At 42.4% G+C, this 22163-nt stretch overlaps 1 protein-coding gene across 1 annotated transcript in view; it reads left to right on the top strand.

Annotated features, from left to right (window-relative positions):
• Positions 1–13971: 13971 nt before the first annotated feature.
• The window catches only part of LRRK2 (leucine rich repeat kinase 2), a 62901-nt gene continuing 54709 nt past the window's right edge, over positions 13972–22163 (top strand). The window contains exons 1-3 of the mRNA XM_048945776.1: positions 13972–14261; positions 14332–14417; positions 18814–18920. Of these exons, the coding sequence (XP_048801733.1) occupies positions 14102–14261; positions 14332–14417; positions 18814–18920 (353 nt within the window). The 5' untranslated portion in view covers positions 13972–14101. The remainder of the gene's footprint in view (positions 14262–14331; positions 14418–18813; positions 18921–22163) is intronic.

Here is a 22163-nt window from a genome sequence, read left to right as displayed (position 1 = left end):
GAACAATATCCAGACAGAAAGAGAAAATAGAATATGCCAAAATTGGTCAAATCCAAAACCTTCCAGCACACACATTTCAAAATAGCTCAAAGCACAATTATTATTTTTTTTAACCTCTAAAATGATCAAATCAGAACATAATTGATCAAATAAGAACAAGACATATACAGCCATTTCTGACCAAAATGATTAGAAGCAGAAAAGGAAAGCTATCACAACAATAAAGGGAATTTTAACTTCATCTCAACAGCAGCAAGCAATACTGTTACATAAAGAAATAACCTTCCAATAAACAGGGGTAAAATCATTTCAACTGGTGAGTATTGAAATTAATTCTCAGCTTTAAAGATTCCTTAATCATGGTCAATCCGGAGACACGTCATGTACAATCCACTGTTTTATAGGAAAGATCAGTGAATTACAATGGCAAGAAGTTGTACAAAAACAGGATAAGTTTTTAATTTGATCCACAAAGCCAAAAGTATCAGCCTTTCTATTAAGAATGACCAACTTAAACAGGGCACCAAATATTATCTGGAAAGCTATGACAGATTGATTAGAAATGCCATTTAGCAAGATGGGAATAAGAAAATGGTTGCTTCTCTGCTGACCCTGAAACTCAGATGATGAGCACAAAACTATACAGAATTGAGAAGGTACACAAAAACTTTTGAGTATAACATGTGGATTTAAGAGTGCTAGTAGCTGATGCATCAGTGTGAAGACCGAATACTCTTTTGTTCAACAACTTTCATCAATATTTTAATAGCTTATAAAAAGTGAAGTGTTTCCTACTTCACTGATACCTTCAAGAATTGTGTATAATTTATACTTATCTTCTAGGTTCAAAGTCTTTGTGTTATTTTGATCCAGTTTTAGTCATGAAGCAAAGAGCACCCAAAAGCACATGGATTGGGCAGATGTTCTACTGTGCATGAATGCTGTGAGTCGAGAAATGAAATGCAAATAACTAATGAAGGACCAAGAACTTTTAATCTACAATTAAGGAGCAAGATTATCCTACTGTGAGAATAGGAATGAATTCCTTTACGAGACCGTATATGTATGCAATTTGGTTTTAGCAAATAAGCCTTAGCAGAGGAACAGAAACACTGTTGTGAAAGAACATGGTGAAGCAGCTACTACATGCAGCATGCTCTCCTGTATCTCCAGTATTGGACTACATTTATTCTGGGAATCAAAAAAAGAGGTGCTATCTGAGAGTACTTATGAAGGTTTATCTTACAGAAAGTACAGCGTCTCATCAACACTGACTACACAGTGCAGTGCTGTAATGCTATAACATGATGGAAAGTACAGCAATAATAGCAGAGTAGCACAATCCTAGGCTGCAGCAAATGAGAACAAGCCCAAATGCAGCAGCTGTAGATATAAAAGCAAAGAAAAAAAAACTGCTTACCTTTAGAAGGCCTCTGGTAGGCAGGGATCTCCAGCATGATATCCTCATCTCCATTGCCAACCTTTAAATGAGGTCTGGGAAGGGATGGATCCTGGTCTCACCCATTCTGGTCACTCAGGTGCATTGCATACAGCAGAGCTCCCATGGGTTGGCCCTGCCTTCCCACCAGGTGCTCTATCACTGTTTCAGGCCATGACTTAGCAGTTCTGCTACAACAGAGACTTCTGGAATAGTCCTGCAGTTCCCAAGTATTTCTTAGTCCTTTCTATCACTGTTATCCAAATCACGCATCTAAACATGGGATAATTTATCTTGGGGACAGCATTAATCAGCAGGTTGTTGCCATATACCAACAAAAATGGGCAGTGCTTCACAAAGACCTTAAGGAATTAAAGTCTTCTTGTGAAGTATATTTCCAGGATCCAAATCTCAATTTCTGTGGAGGAAGAAGAACCTTGGAGCTGCTGAAAATGGGTAATTGATACCTCGCATTTAACCACTATAAACCCTTCAGGGAAATCACCAAGCTTTGAAGAATTACTGAAGCCCATGAGTCTTTCACATTAGACTTCCTTACAGCTGCACAGCAGACAAAATCAGCTGAGATACAACACTGTTAAACACGGAAGCTGTAACTGTGAAATGAAACGCTATAGTTTATGTTGTATGGGACTACTGTCTGACTACCCAAGAGACAAGAACATCACTGAAGTTTTTTGTTGGTTTTTTTGGTTTGGTTGTTTTGTTTTTAAACACAGATGCCTTTCATAACCCCCACTGTTTGAAGACATTGACAGCATCAAAAGTGAGGACTAATTTCTGTAAGTTGAAAGTAATATCTCAGCCTAAAGTGGTTTTCACAATTTTCAGGCATTTTCCAGTGCACAAAGCTAAAGACAAAACCTAGTCTTTCTTTTTCTAAAGCAGGCATAAGTGCTGGCAAATCTCTACATTCTCCCACTCTTTAGGGGCAGCTACATCATAGAATGGGTCGGGAGGGACCTTAAATATCATTGAGCTTGGTGTCTGTGAAGGATCACAGGAAGCAAGCATGCCAAACTCAAGCCAGAGCTGAGTTCTTTTAGGGACAAAAACCAGAACTGAATGATTAAAGTACAAAGACCAGCTCCACTCAACTGATCCCTAATAAGATGGCAAATGTTGAGTGATTGAAGTGAATGACACATCAGTTCTGAGATAGGTTTTGTTACTCTGACAGCACTGAGTAAAACAAAAATGATACTGTAGACATCTTCCTTACACTCTTGTTAAAAGAGCACTAAGTAAAATTGTACTGCTTCATTTCCAGAGTTGAAACGCTGTCTGCTGATATGGTAGGAAGACTTCCAGAAAGCTGACCACTGCTAGCTTTGAGAACACTGATAAATGCCCAGCATTACAGCAAGCGGCTGCGTACTGGAAGCACTCAGTGCTGTACCCTGAGCCAAAAACTTACCTTCCCCATAAGCACTTCAATATATTTTGGAAAGAGGCAAAATCATGGAGGAGATGGTGAACAAGGGGAACGATAGATGTTTGACTGACCCTCTTGTGGCTCATGGCCGTGATCTTAAAGCTAATGCAATGTAGCACCACAACAAATAGTATAGAACTACATAGGTGTGCTGTGTTTATGGACTCAGTATTGACAACAGCTCATTGAGCATCACATTATACTGCTCACGCAGCAGTGTATCGACTAAATTGATTTAAACTGTTGTTTTCTGCTAAGCACAATATAGTTTCAACATGATCATCTGTCATGTACACTAACTGGAAGCATCCCACTGGCCTAAAATACTTGAAGACAGTTTAATGCTCTATCACAGTATTGGACAGCACCATTATCAGAAAGTTGTATCAGTACTGTGGAGCAGTCAAATCTATCATCACCCATCACTACTGGGAGCAGCAGTGGGATGGCAGGCACCTGACCAGGCTGACTGAGGGAGGGGAACAGTGTTACTGCAGGATGTGACAGCAGGGCTCAACCTTATCTCCACACAGGCTCCCAGCAGAGGTCATGTCTTGGGCAGGCACCAGTTGTGCCTCAAGCGTGCTGTGAAGGACAGTAGGAAGCAAGCATGTCATATGCAAGCCAGAGATGTTTCGAGTAGTAAGAAGACTTCTCAGAGGGACAAAAGACAAGACTAAGGAATAAAGATCAAGTTTCCCATTGTACCATCAGACTTCTGCTCTAACCCAAACTATGCAACAGTGTGCAGGGTTGGCCTCTGCTGGCAAGGTCACAGCACAACCACTATTTATCTCCAACAACTTTTGTAGTGTACAGAGCATCAGCTCACCTTGAAGTCACCCCAATATGATACATGACAGATTTCACAGGCTTTGAATATATTCAATTCACTGGTGACAGAAATGTAACTTTTTGCTTTTGGTATATAAAGACTTTCACAGTGCTGTTATTCCAATAATTTGAGATGAACTCAATATCTAGATCTCTCTATATAGCATCTGGCACATCCTCAAGTTGCATTCAAGGTTAAAATTTCAGAATTTGCCTGTAATTAAAATAAGTCAGTTTGGAGAACACTGACGATCCAACTTAAGCCACGGAGAGCATACAGCATCCACCTTTGTAGAAAAAGACAGATGCTAATTTATGCTTCTGAAAATTGCAGAAATTGAAAGTCCTTGTTGGTGTCACTGACACTGGTCTTGTCCTGCTCTCATAATGTGATACTGCCTTCCTAACCTGTCCCTGTCATCTCAGTATCCTACTTCATTTTCTAATTGCACTTTGCTAATCCCTCTCCAGGTAACTGGAGTTATCCAAAGATGTTTCAAGCAGTTCACAGAATCACACAAGTACTGAATATTGTGCCCAGAGGCACAACATGCCTTTGGCAAAGTAGCTGTTCTCTGATTGTTCTCCCTAGTCTGTCAGATTCATTGTTGTCATTGCCATTTGGTTCTTGACTGTGGGACCTCCTTTTGAAACCTACAGTCCTTTGCAAGTACAACAGGACACGGTGTTACCTCTCCCAAATCAGCTGCTCCCTCCAGATCAACTGGCCCTCCCAGACCTCTTCAAGAGACTCTTGAAATCCAGGGATTTACTCTTCATGTTGCATCTCCTTAGAAACCAGACACAAATCCCACTTACTAATTCCTCAGTCATTTTTTCCTTAAGAGCCTGACCAAGTGAAAGCGTTACCTCTTTAATAGAGGCTGTATAATCAGCTGGATACTGGCAGAAAACATCCTGAACATCTCCTTCACTTCCTAATTTAGAGACACAAAATGCATTATCAGCTGTTCAGCAGGAAAATTATATAAAGTACTACACTAGTCTATCTGTTCTATTAACAGAAAGACCAAGTGATACACAGTGATAAATGGCAAAGCAGTGCACCCCAGAGGACAACAGAAGGGAAGAGTATTTTGGAGAAAGGCTGGGATTTCGGGAAAGCAGAGGACAGGGATTTCAGGCAAATCTGTATTTTCTCAAGAGAGATCAGAGGAAAGAACAATTTCATGAAGGTAAGAAAGAATCAGGTTCCATACTGCTCTAAGTACACCCACCACTAGGTGTCACTCCAATTTCAGATATACGTGCACAAATCTCACCTTATTATAGTTAACCTATACCATGAAAATATTCAGCGTTTTTAATGACTAACAGTCTCTTCTGAAACATGCATATGAAGCACTCTTAAGCTGCCTTTAAGGAACAAACCAAATGATATTTGCACAGTAAATGTATCATTAAGTATCCAGCACCTTCTCGAAACTCAAGTAGGGCTTCAACAAAGGTACATTTGGAGGCTGTGGAGATGACAAACCTCCTGTACAGAACACTGAGAAAACTCAAACCCCCTGATGGCTAAAGAATGAACTGAAAAAAACCATCTTTTATGTTGTGGCAGAATATCTGGCCCCGCTACTGCTTTCTGAAGCTGTAACTCCATTAACACCACAGAGTCCCTGCTGGCTAAGAGATAAGAGCAGATGAATCATTTATCAGCATTTTGTCCAGGAGACAATCAATTAACTATCATATCATTTCTGAACAGGCCCCGTCTGGGCACTTTCTGTCTTTCAAGTTAAGACCATTCCTTTCCAATCACAAAACTTAATACACAGAACAGTGATGTAACACAGGGAAAGGTATTTATTCAAAACATTATGCCTTCAGTGATAGATATGAAAGGGCTTTTTAAAATCAGACTTCAGAAACAGAAAATGTGGTCATGAAGTCTCTCACAATTAATTTTTCATTTATCTCTAAAACATAATGAGGGGAAACTGAAAGTGGAAAAATGTATCCAAGACTGCCTGGGTCAGAAAGAGCTTGCAGAGAGTCCCCAGGTAATTGCTAATGAAGCCTCTGAAGTCTCACCAGCAATGTAAAGCACTGCAAATAAGGAAACAGAAGAGCAGGAAAGTAAAAACACTAGAAACAGCCCAAATAGAAGAACAACTTTTAGAAGATCATATTCATTTCCAGCAGGGAATAAAACAGCCTAGTATCTTTGCTTGCACACAGCCTCCCCCTCCTGTCAAAGAAATGAAGCTTCAGTTCTGAGCATACTCACATCACACTGCAACACAGCCTTTTTACACAGCTGACCCACTGCCTGTCTGCATTTCCTCTAAAAAAAAAATTATGAAAAAAAAAATCACAAAACATCCATGTCAGTGTCAGCACCAAAGTTGGAAAGGATGACAAAATGAGGGAAATGCTACACAGCTGATAGCAAGACAGGTCTGAGATGAGCGATACCAAGGACAGGCTGAATTCGAAGTGAGAAGTTCTATGACAAAGATGACAATTGTAACCAAGAGGGGAAAAAAGGGAACTGAGGCAGCAAAATCATTTGCAAGAGACATTGGAGATAACTGAGAACAGAAGGCAAGCCACCTTAATTGTCAATAAGTTCTAATGAATTTGACTTCTAAATATAGTTCTCAGACTGGGCTGAACCTCGGACTCAGAGCCCAGCTGTAATTCAGACAAAACTTCCCAGGGAGGAGGCTTCTGCCAGTTTGCCTCTTCCTTTGGAAGCCCCTTTGCAGCCTCACTCCAGCTGAAACTCCAGGCTTTGTCTCTCTCCTTGTCCTAAACCCTAAGGATGGGCACAACCAGAGGATCCCAGCAATGTTCCTTCAGCTGCTCCTCAGTTTTATGAGCTTCTATCCCATAAACCACTGAGAGGAGCTGAAACATAAATCAGTTACAGTAGGCTCAAACCTATCATTGCTTTCATGTAGGAAGTCCCTGCATGGTTCAATGCACCCTTCATTTCTACATGACATTACACAAATTCTGAGAAAGTATGACTGTTTATTACACACTGGGTGATGAGGCCATAGGAATTGTAACATTAAAATGAGAAAACTGTTTAATTGGGAGTTACAGCCTATGATCAACATGAAATTCTGCTTCAGAGAAAAGAGCAGAAAGCCTTGAGTGAGATTTATGGCAACATCGACTCAAGATTTATTCCACAAAGCACATGTCTTCAGGTTTCAGAAGAGCCTTAACCATCTCAGCTGTGAGAATTCAGAGGAATATCTTGTGTTCCTTGAACTCCTCTACAATTTAGTACTGTAAAGCAAGCATTAAGCCCTACAGCCCCACTAGGACATTGTGAAGTCATCATTTACTTCCATTCGTATTATATAGTCTGCCTCTCAGTGTAGGCCTTGAGTAACGGCTGTACTCAAGCAGCTGAATATAGGTGAGATGCAGAGAAATAGGAGACAGTCTGGCAGGAGGTACTGTGTGACAACAGCATATGCTACACTGGCAGAAAAAGTGACAGGAGATGAGAGAAGGAATCATAGAGCACTTAGTCACTGTGCACAGAGTGCTACAAGCTACGAACAGAGGTTCATAGACTTATGCAAAGGATCGTTCAATATTCAGAATCATGTAAGAATGAATACAAATACAATCTGGAAGAACATATACATTTTTGTTTGGTAGAATCAAGCTCGACCACAAGAGTTTTTGCACATCTTCATTCCAGACTTTGCTCTGTCACAAATTACTGTCCAAGAAACACACCATCATGGTAAGATAATTCCTTGGTGCTTTGGCAGGGCAGATGCTGGTTACGGCTTATGACTCCACCACCATCAGTGCTTAAGCCACACCTCAGCCCCACACTGACTCAGTGAACCAAACTCACGAATGATTCCAAGCACCAACCAGTTTAGCTTCAGTGTATTTGTTTACATTGCTATTCCAGTGTCAGTCTGCCCTGAAGGAATAAACTGATCTGCAGTGCAATCTATCTTGTATACCTCTACCAGGTCACTGCTGTGCACCCAACAATTTCCCTGGGTGCATCCGGGCATCCAACAAGAACACATTTATCACCTCCCTTTGAAAGGCGACAGCTCTGAGATAATGAGATGGTGCACACAGGTCACAGCCCTGATGTGCCCTTTGCATGTAACCACATCAGAGGTGCAGCCACACTACAGCTTCCAGCAGTCCTCCAAAAGGATCCTGGACTATTTCAAGTCTCACCACACCTACATGACACATCACTGGGGCACGTTTGACACGTTTTTGACACGTTTGCCCATATAACTGCAAAACATCAGTAACAATCTAGATGAAACAGCAACCAGAAATTATCTGCAGGAACCATACTTTCGTGCCCTCCTGTGTATACAGTAACCCATGTAGACCTCTGCAGCTTATATACAAATCAGAATATTCTTCAGAGTTATTTCAGTGCCTGTTCAAAACCAGTTATTTGGTTTTCCTGGTAAAAGATGAATTAAGGATATCAGGATTTCTTGAGCAACAAGGCAGAGGCTGAAACTTTGTCATGCACATACACCCTAATTGTTTAAACAGACTTGAAGATTTTGCTGTCTGTGTGGGTTTGTTGTTTTTTTTTTGTTTGTTTTAAACTCTCTGCACAAAAATTGTGGTCACACAAGAACAGAAGCACTAACAGTAACAAATACACTGGTTGAAGCAAGTAGGCTTCACACAAACTAATACAATGCCAAAACATCAAGTGTTAAAGCATTACACCTGCAGGTGCCTCTGGTTGTACAGCCAAGTATCATGGTGCACTGAACATATTCGTTCAAGAAAAAGGAGTTTTTAGAATCTTGGTTAACGCTCCCAGAGTCCCAGAGACACTGGGATCCAGAAGGCATCCAGTCCAACTTCAATGGGAACACCATAACAAATGAAATGGAACAAAAGTAAAAAATGCAATTTCAATTATTACAGCTGGACTGCACTGGAAAAAAAAAAAATCTTCATTACCATACTTCAGATTTCCTCCAGGAGGAGGAAAATAACTTCCTTAAGCTAAATCTTTTCCACCCAATAACTGACTTAGAATGAGTCAGTTCCACGTAAAATATTTTTCCCCACAGCTAAGATGGTCCTTGCTACTCTCAGTGCAGTTAATGTCAGTTAATCTATAATGTCAGTAATATGATTTCCACCAGGCATTATGCACTGCTTGATGGGGAAAAATACTATTATACTCTACACCAGACAGACAATTCCAGTTTTAGGGAAATGTCTGCATGGTCTTAGTGATACAATTTTCTTTTTGTCTGCCTTGGACATTACATTTTTCCTATATATAATCTGGCTCTTCTCCTTACAGTATCTGGAAGTTGCCTCTCAACTCCAGAACTGTCAACTCCATCTTTCCAGACTTAGGATACACAGCTGCTATTGCTGCTTCTGCTGACACCTAGGAGAGATAAGAACCAGGAAAGCACAAGGTCTGTGAGCAGATGCAATGAGGTCTATTAACTTGTCAGGCTACAGTGAAAACCAATATAAAGCATGCAGATTACACAACACTCTGCTTCTTCAGGCCCATAGCTTCTGGGACACCTCAACAAAACCAGCAAGTCACAAACACCATTACAAATACAGGGGCAGAAAAGTCAGATCAGATCGAAAGCCAGGTACTCCCATTTCTCACTGTTCTCTTTATCAAGAGTGAGGAAGGGTAGAAACAAGGAGAGAGGTCACCAAACCAAATATGTAGAAAGGTGGCTGAAATCAGCTACTGTACCCATGTATAGAGACTATATACAGGCCCTGGTGGACAGAAATGCTTCAATGCTAAATGTTACAAGCTGCACTGGCTGAGAAGAGAAGCACATAGCAACAGGCTTTCAGAAGGTACAGGCAAGAGTTGGCACGGTGTTACATGGAGGTTGAAGCCATATCCACCACAGCTCTGAGGGAACAGAGAACTGCCCCTGTAAAGGAAAAAAAAAAAGCACATGAGAAGTGGACTAACATTTAAGTCTGTCTTAAAGGCTGTGCTCTCATGGCCAAGATTTTCTTTCCACTAAAACAGAATGAGGAAGAAGCCAGAGTAGTATTTCCTATTACACACATAACAGACTTAGCTGGTCCAGGAGTACGCCCCCAACACACAGTTAGTCAGGGTTTGAGCCATGACAGCCCATTTTCTAAGATTTAAGATTTAAGCTCAACTGCAAGAAGATTCTCTCCAGCAATCCAGCCTTCCCTATCACATTGATGGCTTCACCTACAAACAGAATAAGGAAATAACTACTTGCTTCTTACAAGAAATCATGCTTCTGACAAAGGGCAGGCTATAAATATTTCTGTGTTATTTTCAGAAGAATCTACATCTTCACTGGTTAAGTTTCTTCTCAGCAATGTGGCAGCCGCTCCTCAGGCATCCTATTACACAGTCCCACATCAAACCCTGGATCAACCAGCCTCTCAGCCACATCCATGCACTGCCCCAAAGTGAAATCTGTCCAGCACACACCTGGATTCTATCTGAATGAGCTCTCACCAGACACACTACCGAAGAGCCTACTCCAAGCCCTATCTCTACACTCATGGCCAGTGACACAAAGTTTAAAAAAGGAAACGGAGGTTACTAACTACAAAGGTGAGTCAGGGTAAAAACAATGGGGTTCAAACACACCAGCTGTTAAATGCAGTCCCACAGTCTTAGATTAACTGAGAGTGGCTGTACTGTGTGATTAGTGTGATCAGGTTCCTATTTTCCCTACTGAAATCAGGTGACAAATAAGAAAAAAAGACTTCCTGATGTACAAGAATCAAAAACACAATAATCAAACCAAACCCAAACATTCACATTGCCTTATATTTTCCTGAAAACCAAATCTCAGTCTTCAATGTAATATTTCACATAGTTCTGCATTGCTGTCATGTGTTCATAAACTACAGCAGGAAAGTAGGGGAACCTAAAATTGTACTTATCCCATTTACACCACAATCCCCAGACTCATTTGAGCAAGACTATCAAATCTCCACTGCTCTCTGACACCATGCTTTTTTTTTCCAATTATGATACAAAAGCTGGAAGTTGAGATCTGCTTCTACACATCACCAGAAAGAAAAATTTATTAATCTCCGTATTAATACATTGTTATGTCATTGTATCTGTCTAAATGGTCACACTCCAGAGATAATACATTACCGAATGGGTATTAGAGGTCCCATCCAGGAAGATAAATACACAGCAGTACAGACAGAGCAGTTAGCTGTCAGTCTCATTAAAAACAAAAAGGGGAAATAACTCGTACACCCAAAGCACCCAGCCTCAAGACAGAGCCAGGTGCTAAACAATCCCAGTTTCATTAAAAAACACTTAAGGAAACAAGTGCTTGGAAGTGAAAATCATTTGGAATTTAGGGAGTGCCAGAAGAGCGGATGGAGGGGTGGACTGACAACATACACAAATAGGACATGTTGAAGAACTGAACCTGAGATCCCTTAGGAAACAGAAAAAAAACCTCTTAAAGTATGAATCAAGATTACATTTGAGCTTTAATATCTGCTTTCTCTTTTCATTTACCGAATAATCAAGCTTGAAGTTTGCTAAACCACTGAAAGCTGTTTGAAGTAGAGTTGACCAGAAAAGAGCTGACGCACACAAGGCTCTTAAATGCAGAAGAGCAGAAACTCAACACATACATGTGGACAGCAACCAAGACACAAGAACTTACTTCCTTAAAGCCACAAATTTATGTCACTTAGATCCACTGACACTCCAGTATGTAACTTTTACCATTGCATCCTTATATGAACTGCAATGTAAAGAAATCCAGAGCAGCAGCACAGCCAGAAGGAAGTTCAGCTGAATTTACAAAATGGCCACAAAATCCCTTTCAGTATTTGAAAGTTGTATTAACGTGACTTTATCAGTATCATTAGTTGTAACTGCAGAGATTCTAAAACTTAAAGGTGACATTTCTGACCAGTATTAACTCCAAAGATTGACCTTTAAAAATCTTTTGTTGAAGTCTGATAGAGGCTACAGCTTGGCAGGTTCTGGAAAAAGCCAATTACTGATAAAATCAGAGACAGTGGATTTGCATTTGTTTTGCAAGAAAAAAAAGCTTAGAATATCTTTTCTTGATTTAAAAGTTATTATTTATGCATGAATTAATGGTTTTGCAGTAAGAAAAAACTTCTTTTGAATTAAATGGATTGGTTCTTATTTTTGTTTTATTCCAGATGCAATGAGTTCCACACATCTCAAACTATTAGTCACTATTTCATAAGGCTACCTCGCATTTTGTTTCCCAGTGCTTCAGAGAGGGAGATACTACCAGCTCATCACTAAACAAACTGAGCCCTAATTAGCAGACTATAATTGGGATGCCAAGACAATAGTTTCTCTGTGCAGATGAGGGCAGCAATGTCTGAGCCCTCCAGGACCAATACACCAGCACCATGAGTGTTCAAAGCATTCGCAAACATGGCTGCTTAGAGCTTATTTTGAAAAAACTAATGGCCTGTAAATCAGCTGTTCAATCAATATTGCACATTTCTATCAATCAAGCACTAATCTGAGCACAAGCTTCAAGTAAACCCATACTCCTACCATGAACTGCCAAACTGGACTTTGGTCTAAAAAAAATTCCAATTTAATTGTGAAGTTTATTCCCTTAATATTCAAAGAGCATACAACTCCTCTATGTAACTTACACCACTCGTAATGCTTTTCTTAGTTATTTACTTGGCAGCTTGCTGCCCACATACCGCTCCCTCAGTAAAGCGGCTGAGGTGCCGGAAGCATTGCCAGATTACAGGAAGATTGCATCAACCACAAGTGAAGCAATGCATGCTCAGGGCAGGAGAACTTTCTTATCTCAGAATCGCAAACTCTCCCTGCACAGCTTGGAGTGAAATTTTACTTCTACAGGCAACAAAAGGTTTCTTTTAAGCAAACCCACAGACCTGACCAAGCCCATGGGGCCAAAATACTTGCAAGCACTTGCCTCCCTTGGCCAAGGTTAACCTGCTCCACCAGGCCCTCGGCATCATCTCAGCTGCCTCACAGCAGCCTCACCTTTCAGGAAAGGCCTCAGCTCCCACCCCATGTTCCACCAAGAAGAATCATTGAATTGTAACGGACCTCTAGAGATCATTGAGTCCAAAACCCTGCTGAAGCAAGCTCCCTACAGTGAGCCACACAGGAAAGTAAGGAAAGTGCTCAGATGGCCTTTGAAATCTCCAGAAAAGGATGCTCCACAACCTCTCCAGGCAGTCTGTGCAAGTGCTCTGTCACCCTCACAACAAAGAAGTTTTTTTCCACGTTTGCATAAAACTTCCTACATCCCAATCTGTACCCACTCTCCTGTCTCTGGACACCACTGAAAAGAGCCCGGCTGCATCCACTTGACTCTAGCCCTTTAGATATTTTTAAGTGTTGATAAGATCCCTTCCTGGTCTCCTCCAGGATGTGCCCCAGGTCACAGCCTTTCCTCATAAGGGAAATACTCCAGGCCCACAGTCACCTCTGCAACCCTCTGCTGGACACTCTTTCTTACACTAGGGAGCCCAGAACTGGACACAGCACTCCAGCTGCAGCCTCAGCAAGGCAGAGCAGGGGGGGGGGGGGGGGGGTCACCTCCCTTAACCTGCTGACCACACTCTCCTTAATGCACTCCAGGAAACCATTGGTCTTCTTGACCACATCATACTGGTGGCTCATGGCCAACCTGCTGTGTAGCAGTACACCCAAGTCCTTCTACACAGAGCCCTAGAGAAGGACATCCCCAAACACTGCATCACACAAGGAGACACCAGATGATCTCAAGACCTGCCACTCATCCAGGGAATAAGCAGGTTAACTACATCTGCCTCCTTCTCCTTCCCTGCTGTGTAAGCTACCACATAGCAATGCTGCCTTCCTCACGCTAAAGAAGAAAAACACAAAAACAAAACAACGCTCCCCCTCCCACCCCCCAAATAAATAATAATTTAAAAAAAGCACCACCAAACGACCCCAGCACGCTCAATCAGCAGCGCACCCGCCAGGGCTCTCTTTTTAGCCGGGGCGGTGCCGCCGCTCTGCCATTCTATTGGACGCTCGTGTTGTCAATCACTGCAAAAGAGTGGGCCGCCAGCACGCCAGCCCTCGCGGGAGCCCCCTTCTGGTGGCGGCGGAGTTCCCTCCTCACCTCCCTCCCTCCCTCCCTCCCTCCCTTCCGCCCGCGGGGTTTGGCCCCGGCCGTGTACCCGGAGCGCGGGGCGGGCGGCGGGAGGGGCGAACTGAAATAGCCGGGTGAGGCCGGGTGACGCCGCGCGGCCCTGCGTGGCCCTGCGTACGCGCCGGGACGGGTCCGCGTCGTTCGCTGTCCGTCCCCACGGGCCGCGTCGGATGGGGTGAGGCGCCCGGCGCGGGGGACAGCGACGCGGCCATGGCCAGCGGCTGCCCCTGGGAGCGGACGGCGGCGGCGGGAGAGGAGGAGGCGCTGAGGAAGCTGCTCGTCCGGCTCCGCAACGTTCAGGAGAGGAAACGGCCGGAGACTCTGGCGCAGACGCTGAGCGACATGCTGGAGCTGGCGACCCGGCAGAGCGGTAAGGGGCGGCCGCTGCCCTCCCGGCCCCGCTCCGCCGGGCCCTAACGCAGCTCTCCGTGTCCCCGCAGCTCCGCGGCTGTTCGGCGGCTGCAACGCCCACGTGCCCCTGCTGCTGGTGCTTGACCTGTACGCGGGAGCGGCCGGCGTGCAGCAGGTAATGGAACGCTCCTCCCCGACACCGCGCGCGAGCTGTCCGCGGGTCTGTGGGCTCTTTACGGGCTTATCGTGAAGTCAGCGAATGGTTTGGCTTGGAGAGGACCTTAAAGCCCACCAGCCTCATCCCCTACCGTGGGCTGCACCAGCTCAGGCTGCCCAGGGCCTCATCCATCCCGGCCCTGAGCGCCTGCAGGGATGGGGCACCCACAGCTGTGGCAGCTGTGCCAGAACCTCACAGTCCTCTGAGTAAAATATTTCTTCCTAACATCTAATTTGCGTCTCTCATTGTTTAATTTAAAGCCACTTCTCCTTGTCCCTCGTGTAGAAAGTTGCTCCTCTTCCTGTTGATAAGCCCCCCTTAAGTACTGGAAGGCTGCAGTGAGGTCTCCCCAGAGCCATGTCCAGGTTGAACAGCCCCAGCTCTGTCAGCCAGTCTTCATAGGAGGGGTGCTCTGATCATCTTCATGGCCTTCTGGACCAACTCCAACAGCTCCACGTCCTTCCTGTGCTGGGAGTTCCAGGCCTGGACACAGAACTCCAGATGGGGCCTCGGAAGGGCAGAGCAGAGAGACAAAATCAGCTCCTTCTGCCTGCTGGCTACCCCTCTTCTCATGCAGTTCAGGATACAGTTGACCTTCTGCACTGAAAGAGCACACAAGTGCTTCTGGGCTCTTCACGCTCTTCTGCACACCTGACAGTCTTCTGAGCTATCAGAAGTGCCTTCCAGTGTATTTCTGATGTGTCAATATTTTACCATAGTGACAGAGACTTCTAGCAGAATGGCTTAAGGTACATTTCTGCCCCTGTGGCCCAATCCTTTGACAGTCATACTGGTTTGAAGGGGAAACATGCCCTGTACCTCGGAGGAGCGTCTGCAGCTGAAGGTTCTGCTTGGCTGCTCCTACAAATGTCCCGTGTAAACAAGGGATAGCACTTGACTGGCTCAGTGCTGAGCTCACAGTGCTGCTGCTGGGCCATGGAGAGCCCCTTCTTGGCAGGCGTGTATTGAGCTCCTGACTATGCTGTGCCCAAAGAACGTTTACAAACTCCAGATGTGTGCAACTCACTCTCTTTGTGTATTAAGTACATTGGTATGGTTATAAGATTTCTGGCATCCTCTACTTGTTCCCAATTCACAAAACAAATCATGCTGCATATGCCTCTTAAATAATACTGTAGTGTAAGGTTTTTTTTTAATTCATAGACCTTAGCTAGTGATCAGAACATATAATTCAGATTAAAATATGAAAGGTTCTTCTAAAGACTGAGTGCTTGTGCAGAGTCTGAAATTTTAATTTGTTTTACTGTAGAATTGTCAGGTTGCTAGGAAATCAGTAATTTTTTTTCAGGATGAAGCATATTAGATATGTCACAATTCACAAAACCACTGCTGAGGAGTTCAGGCAAGGAAGTGAAAAACACGAGATTGAAGCACAGCCAGAAGCAGGTCTGAGAGGGCTGCATGAGGCTCTGAAGAATTCCATTACAAGGCAGCGATCACTTAGTTTTCATTTTGATAGTGGTATAAATCTCAAATTAGATGTAATGCAGAACTTTGAAGTGACTTCTTTGCATTACTACATTGTACTCATGCATCAAAACAAAGCTCAAAGGCAGTGCAAAGCTCCAATCTGCACAAAATGCCGTGGGCAGCTCTTCCTTCACATTCTGTTATAGTATTTGCAAACACCTGCAGTGTCTCAGCAGAGTGCTGCCCTCCTTGCTGCATCCATTGCAGCTCATTGCGACCTTTGTGAATACAAAATCCTATGGCAGCAGTGAGATGACATGGCCCTGATTTCAGTGTAGTCTCTTCATACTGCTAATGAATTTTCACTGAATAAGTTGATTGACTCTTTTTTTGCTTTTGGCATTATAATAAAACTGACTCTCATAATAGAGTAAGTGAGAGCCGTATCTGAAATGAGGATTTTCTTTCCCATCCTGTGCTCACCTAGTTGCAAAGCATTGTATGCTGTTGCTGTTCCGCCAGCTTATACAGAGTAAGTTTGCTTAACAGCTCAGTATTTCAGGTACCAGTGCAAGTCAGGCTATGGGCATAAACCTTACAGGCTGCTTTATAAATAGAAAAAGACTGAGCTGTAAGGTCAATACCACTGTGAAGTAAAGTAGACATCTTCTAAGGGAACATGGCAGTTTGTTTGTTCAGTTACTGGCTGACACTAACTGGAGTGGGTTAGAAACTGTGGAGCAAAATTTGTGTGCACTTGAGGAAAGAGCAGTCAGCAGAGCCTTATTGTGTCACATAGAAAGGTGTGAGCTAATGTCATATAAATTCATTGCATGCTAGAAATGAAAAGGACTTGATTTAAAAATAACAGAGTTTCATTGCTGCCATCAGCTGTCTGTATGTGTCGTGGCCGCTCAGATGTTTTTAAGAATATCTTTGTGTTTTGTGCTTTTTTCCTTTCCCTTTAGAGTTTCTGTTATTTAAAAGATCCTTACTTGCTTATGTAACTGTAAATTGATAATAAGCTCTTTGTTATTTCAGGCTGTGATGTTAATATTGTAAAACTGACCTCATATCAGCAGGTCACATGTTTGCTTCTGACTTCCCTGGCTCCACAGTCCTTACAAATGTTTGGCACACTTGGAGTCACAATAATCCAAGTAAAAATGGTCGATAGAAATATCAATATCAGAGCCCATTTTAGTACAAAAATTACTTCTGTAAAGTCATTGTGCTGATTTTCATTGGGTTCTAAACTTAGCAATTACTATGGGAGAAAGTGGCCCTTCAAAATCTTTTCAAAATAATATACAGGGTATCAATTAATGGTCACCTCTGCAATGTATTTGCCTTGCAGCTTTGATATTTGTTGCTTTGGACATGGAAAATTAGATGGTATATAACCCCATACTGGGGAGCTTTGCTGGTCTGTATGTATTCAAAATTTGATTGAAACTGTCACACAGCCTAGAATAATTGTCTTGACTGTCCATATTAATTGGTTTCTACTTTAACATGGAGCAAGTCAGCTAGCTGTCTAAGCAAGGGGAGAGCATGGAAACTGGCTCATGGTTAAGCTCAGACTGCAAGTTTCAGCTGAAGAGTTAAATTGGCTTAAAAGATTTGGCTCTGCAAATCTACGCTACAACAAAAGCTAAGCTACTGCAGACAGTGTGAACGTAGTGCCTGTGACCCTATGAAGTGTAAGATCAGAATTCTTTTTCCCCGGGAGCTACATCACCTTTTTCATAGACTTGCCAAAGCTGTCACGAAAGCTGCCAAGTTTCTAGTCTGTGCTGCTCGTGTCTCTCGTCTTTCATGCTGCAGGTTAGAGATCACAGAATCTCTATGAACTCTGCAGTTATGCAGTTACACTCCATGGAAAAGGCTGCTTACGTTCCTGGTTTTGGTAGCTGTCTTGTCTTGACCCCTTTGCTTTATATAACTCTTCTGATAAAATCTGGTTTAATTGTGCTTATTGTTTTTGAGCTATACCTAGATTATGGAATCATAGAACGGCTTGGATTGGAAGGGACCCCAGGGATCATCATGTTCCAACCCCCCTGCCACAGGGAGGGTTATCTTCTGTTTTAACTCTATTGATACAGCACACAGTTCTACTTCCACTTTTTGTTCTTCTCCTTTTTTTTTAGTATGCTCAGGTACTTTTATGCTTTTGTTTTCATTTCTATTTGTAAAATCCATTATATCTTGAATTTCTGACCTTTTCCAGCTCTCTTCCTCTCTTTAGTACAACGGGGTTTTCTTGTTCATCAGCTAATTTTTTTTCCATGGGTTTTGCTCAGTGCCATCATCCACATGTTTGGTTTTATCAGCCTGAAGGCCGATACGCCCAGCATGCTGTCATAATGATAAGGACCATTGTTCCAGTATCAGGGAACAGGGAACGTGAACGACCAAAGAGGAGCATTTTTTTCAGTTTATTTATCTTGTTTATTTTCAGATATTTGAAAGTCAAGGCACTTGACATAGAGATTTCAAAAACAAATACATCCTTTCTCCCTATCAATTGCAAGTAAGCATCAAATTCTTATGATGAGTGCTGTGCTTCAGTGAAGTTGGAATAGCTGTAATAGTCCAGTGGTCTTCAGTGGCCTGTGATGGAATACTGTGGATCTCCTACCTCTTTTTTCCTCTCTCAAAATCCCTTATGTGTGTGTTCTCTAGCCTCAAGCAGTGGAAGGTTGTATGTTGCTACTAGTGATGCACTCAGAATCATTAGCATATGTTTGACTTTCAGCTCTTCGCTCTTTATGTCCTTTGTCTTGTGTTAATTAATTAACTCTCATTTAGCTAGGTATCTTTCAGAACATGTATCTTCTGAAAGCCAGGGTATTAAAACATAACACTTAGGTTCCAAATGGACTATCTGTTCTACAATAGCTGTATTTTTATTTTACAGATGGGTTGGTCACTTCTTTGCAAGTTGATTGAAATTTGTCCAAGCACTCTGCAGAACATAGCTCTTAAGGATGTTGGGAAGGACTGGGAAGTACTGGGTGTTCACCAGTAAGTATGTTGTATGCAAAGAGTCTTTCAAAATGTTTTATATCACGGCAGCATACATATGCAATAAAATGCTTTTATGTGAAGTTATTACATCAGCTTCTACATAAATATTTTTATGGATTTCTTCAGGTTTTACAATAAAAGATTCATGCAAGCAGGGGTCTTATCTGTGTGTATAAATTCCTGATGGGGAGAATAAAGAAAACTGAGCCAGGCTCCTCTCTGGGATTGCCTAGTGATAGGACAAGAAGCATTAGGCACAAATTGAAATGGAGAAAATTCCTCTTAAACATGAAAAAAACCAATCAGTTGTATTTTAATAGTTTGAGATTGATCAAAGAATGGAACGGGTTGCCTAGAGAGGCTGTGAAGTCCTAATCTTTGGAGATATTCAGAACCCGACTGTCCATAGCTCTGAACAATCAGCTGTAATTGACCCTGGGCTGGGGAGGGGAGCTGAATTAAGAGATCTTCTGAGCTCCTTGCCAATTACAGTGATTCTGGGATGCTGTGGCTGTGAAGATGTTTTATTTTAACAGACAGTATCACCTGGACAGTTCTGTGTATGTGTTATTCACAAATATGATGTGTTATTATCCACAAGTCTCAATTGGTATAAGTCCAGACGTTGTTTCTCACACCTGATCGTAGTTGTCTGAAAATAAAGTATTTAAAGTAGTCACCTCAACTACCTGTGTAGTCAGAGGACACAGCTACTTTCAGAAGGTGATTCTTTCCATCGTTGCAGTAAGTAATGCTGAAGCAAGGCATGCTTGGATTTGAACATGCCTATATCTCTCCATTGGCTCTTGAGGGAGCCTAACCAAAAGTGGCTGTGTTTAGATGGGATGAAGACTGACAAAGGTTAACTGAAGTTGCTCCATGACAAATGCTAGTTGCAGATGCAAGTATAATACAAATGGAAGAGAAGGGCTTGCTTTGGTGCTCTCTCACTTTGACAGGTTGCCTCATTCAAGGCAGATAATGACAGCAAGGAGCTACAGCCCTATGACACCACTAGTAGATCTTTCTCTGCTTTTACAGTCTTCACCATACCCTTCCTTAGAAAGGCTGCTACTGTTACGTTACTTGCATGAAGTTGTGGTATGTCTGTTGTGGTTTGTTTTTTTTAGTGGTGGCTAGAGTACAGAGTCAGCAGGGGCATGAACTGCCTTGTTTTTGTTGGAAAGCACAAGTGATTTTTTGTTGCTTTTCATGAACAATAACTGAGGTGAATCTGTACCAGCTAGTTAACGATTTCTTTGGCATGCTTGTTAATTAACTTATTCTGGAAGGTACAGTAACTCTAAAGATAGTGTTTATTCTTTGGTCCCCAGAAAATTACTCCGTTTTTGAGCTGGTATTTCGCAGTCTCCTGTTGCGGGTTATACACTCACACCTGTTGTGAGATAAGCAACACATAGCCACCCATTTGCTCCCTCCAGTGGGACTGCAAAGAGAATCAGAGGGGCAAAAGTGAGAAAACTCATCATTTGACATAAAGGCATTGCAATAAGTAAAAGTAAAAATCAATAAAACAAAGTAAGTGGCATAAAAGCAATAATTTGCCACCGGTCCACCAATGTCCAGCCAGTCCCCAAGCAACAGCAACCCTTGGCAAACTTCTCCCAGTTTTATTGCTGAACATGACATTACATGGTGTGAAATATCCCTTTGGTCAGTTCAGGAGAGATGTCGTGGCTGTGTTTCCTCCCAGTGTATTGCCCACAGCTGATTATGGAGCAAGGAGGTAAAGAAATCTTCATGCTACAGTTTCTACATGAGTAAGCATGTATGCTCACGCCTGCAAATAGACAACAGAATGCATTAGGAATGCCTGAGACTACAACATTTTAATCAGCAGGTTAGGGAACCACATTTATGGGGATCTACCAGCTTGGTTAGGGTGGCTCCTTGTTTTTGTTGATTCATCACCCAGATACTCAGTCCATCCTCTTGGGCTGTACGCTTGGCCAAGAATTTGCCTCAGGACTGAAATGCCAGTATCCAAAGTGTGCATACAGGAACTTCAGGGAGGAATCTGTTCTGAGTTTGAAGTGTGGGGGGGAAGGTGGGAGGGGGAGGGAAGCATCCGCATTTAGTTGGATTTTATTTTCTATTCTTAAGATAATCCACATACAATATTTTTTCTAGCCCTCTTCTGTGTACTGTGATCATCACAGCTGTTATAGTAGTGCTCCAGAAGAGGAGAGATTTATGCTAGCAGCATCATAGTACATCAAGAAAATAAATAAAACTTTTAATAAAAAATAAATTTTAAACATTAAGAAATATATACAAAGAGGAAATATAATCATCCTAGCTTGTAAGTACAGGCATTAACAAAGCACACAACATCATCATTATTCAATGTGTGGCCCGCTGCCTTGTTTTGGATACCCTATCTGAAAACTGGCCTATTAATTTCTTCTTGGCTTTTCTTTGCATTCATCAATATTGCCTAGAGCTTTACAATCTTGTTGGGAGGAGTTGTTACAGATTTGAGGTCACCATCTTAGTAAATGGTGTTAGAGACATCAACTGGTTTTTAGGTGCCTAATGTGATGCGTGCTCTGGATTTTTCAGAGTAACTACCATTGCTTGACTCTCTTAGTGTTTAAGAATTCAACTTCATTTGACTCTACTTGCAACATTTCAGAGGTTAGTATCCACGGATTTTGTATCCATGGAAGTTGACTCACCCAGAAAGGAGAGAGTGTACAATTGTCAGTCTGTGAAACACTTGGTAGTGATTTGTCCAGCATCACATAAGTGCTGTACAACAGAACCTTAGGGTAGAATTCTCCATGATGCTGTTCAAATTCTTTAGCTGAGTAATTGCTTTTTCTCTTCCAGAAAATCCTTCATAATTCATTGTAACTTCATCCTTGCAACAAACAGAACACTGCCATACCATCACTGGAACAGGTTGCCCAAGGAGGCTGTGGATGCCCCATCCCTGGAGGCATTCAAGGCCAGGCTGGACGTGGCTCTGGGCAGCCTGGTCTGGTGGTTAGCACATAGCAGGGGATTGAAACTAGATGAGCACTGTGGTCCTTTTCAACCCATTCTGTGATTCTATGATTCTGTGATCTACAGCCTGCTGCACACCATGGCCCTGCTTTCTGTAGAATAATTAGAATAATTCTGTTCTGAATAAAACTTGCCTTCTGTAGAATTAATAGAAGTATACACACTTAGTTAAAAGTTAAATGGCTTTAAAGACTGCTGCTAATTTCTGTT

This window comes from Lagopus muta, chromosome 1 (assembly GCF_023343835.1).
Source record: "Lagopus muta isolate bLagMut1 chromosome 1, bLagMut1 primary, whole genome shotgun sequence".
NCBI lineage: Eukaryota > Metazoa > Chordata > Aves > Galliformes > Phasianidae > Lagopus > Lagopus muta.
This window is presented reverse-complemented; position numbering and strand designations above follow the sequence as displayed.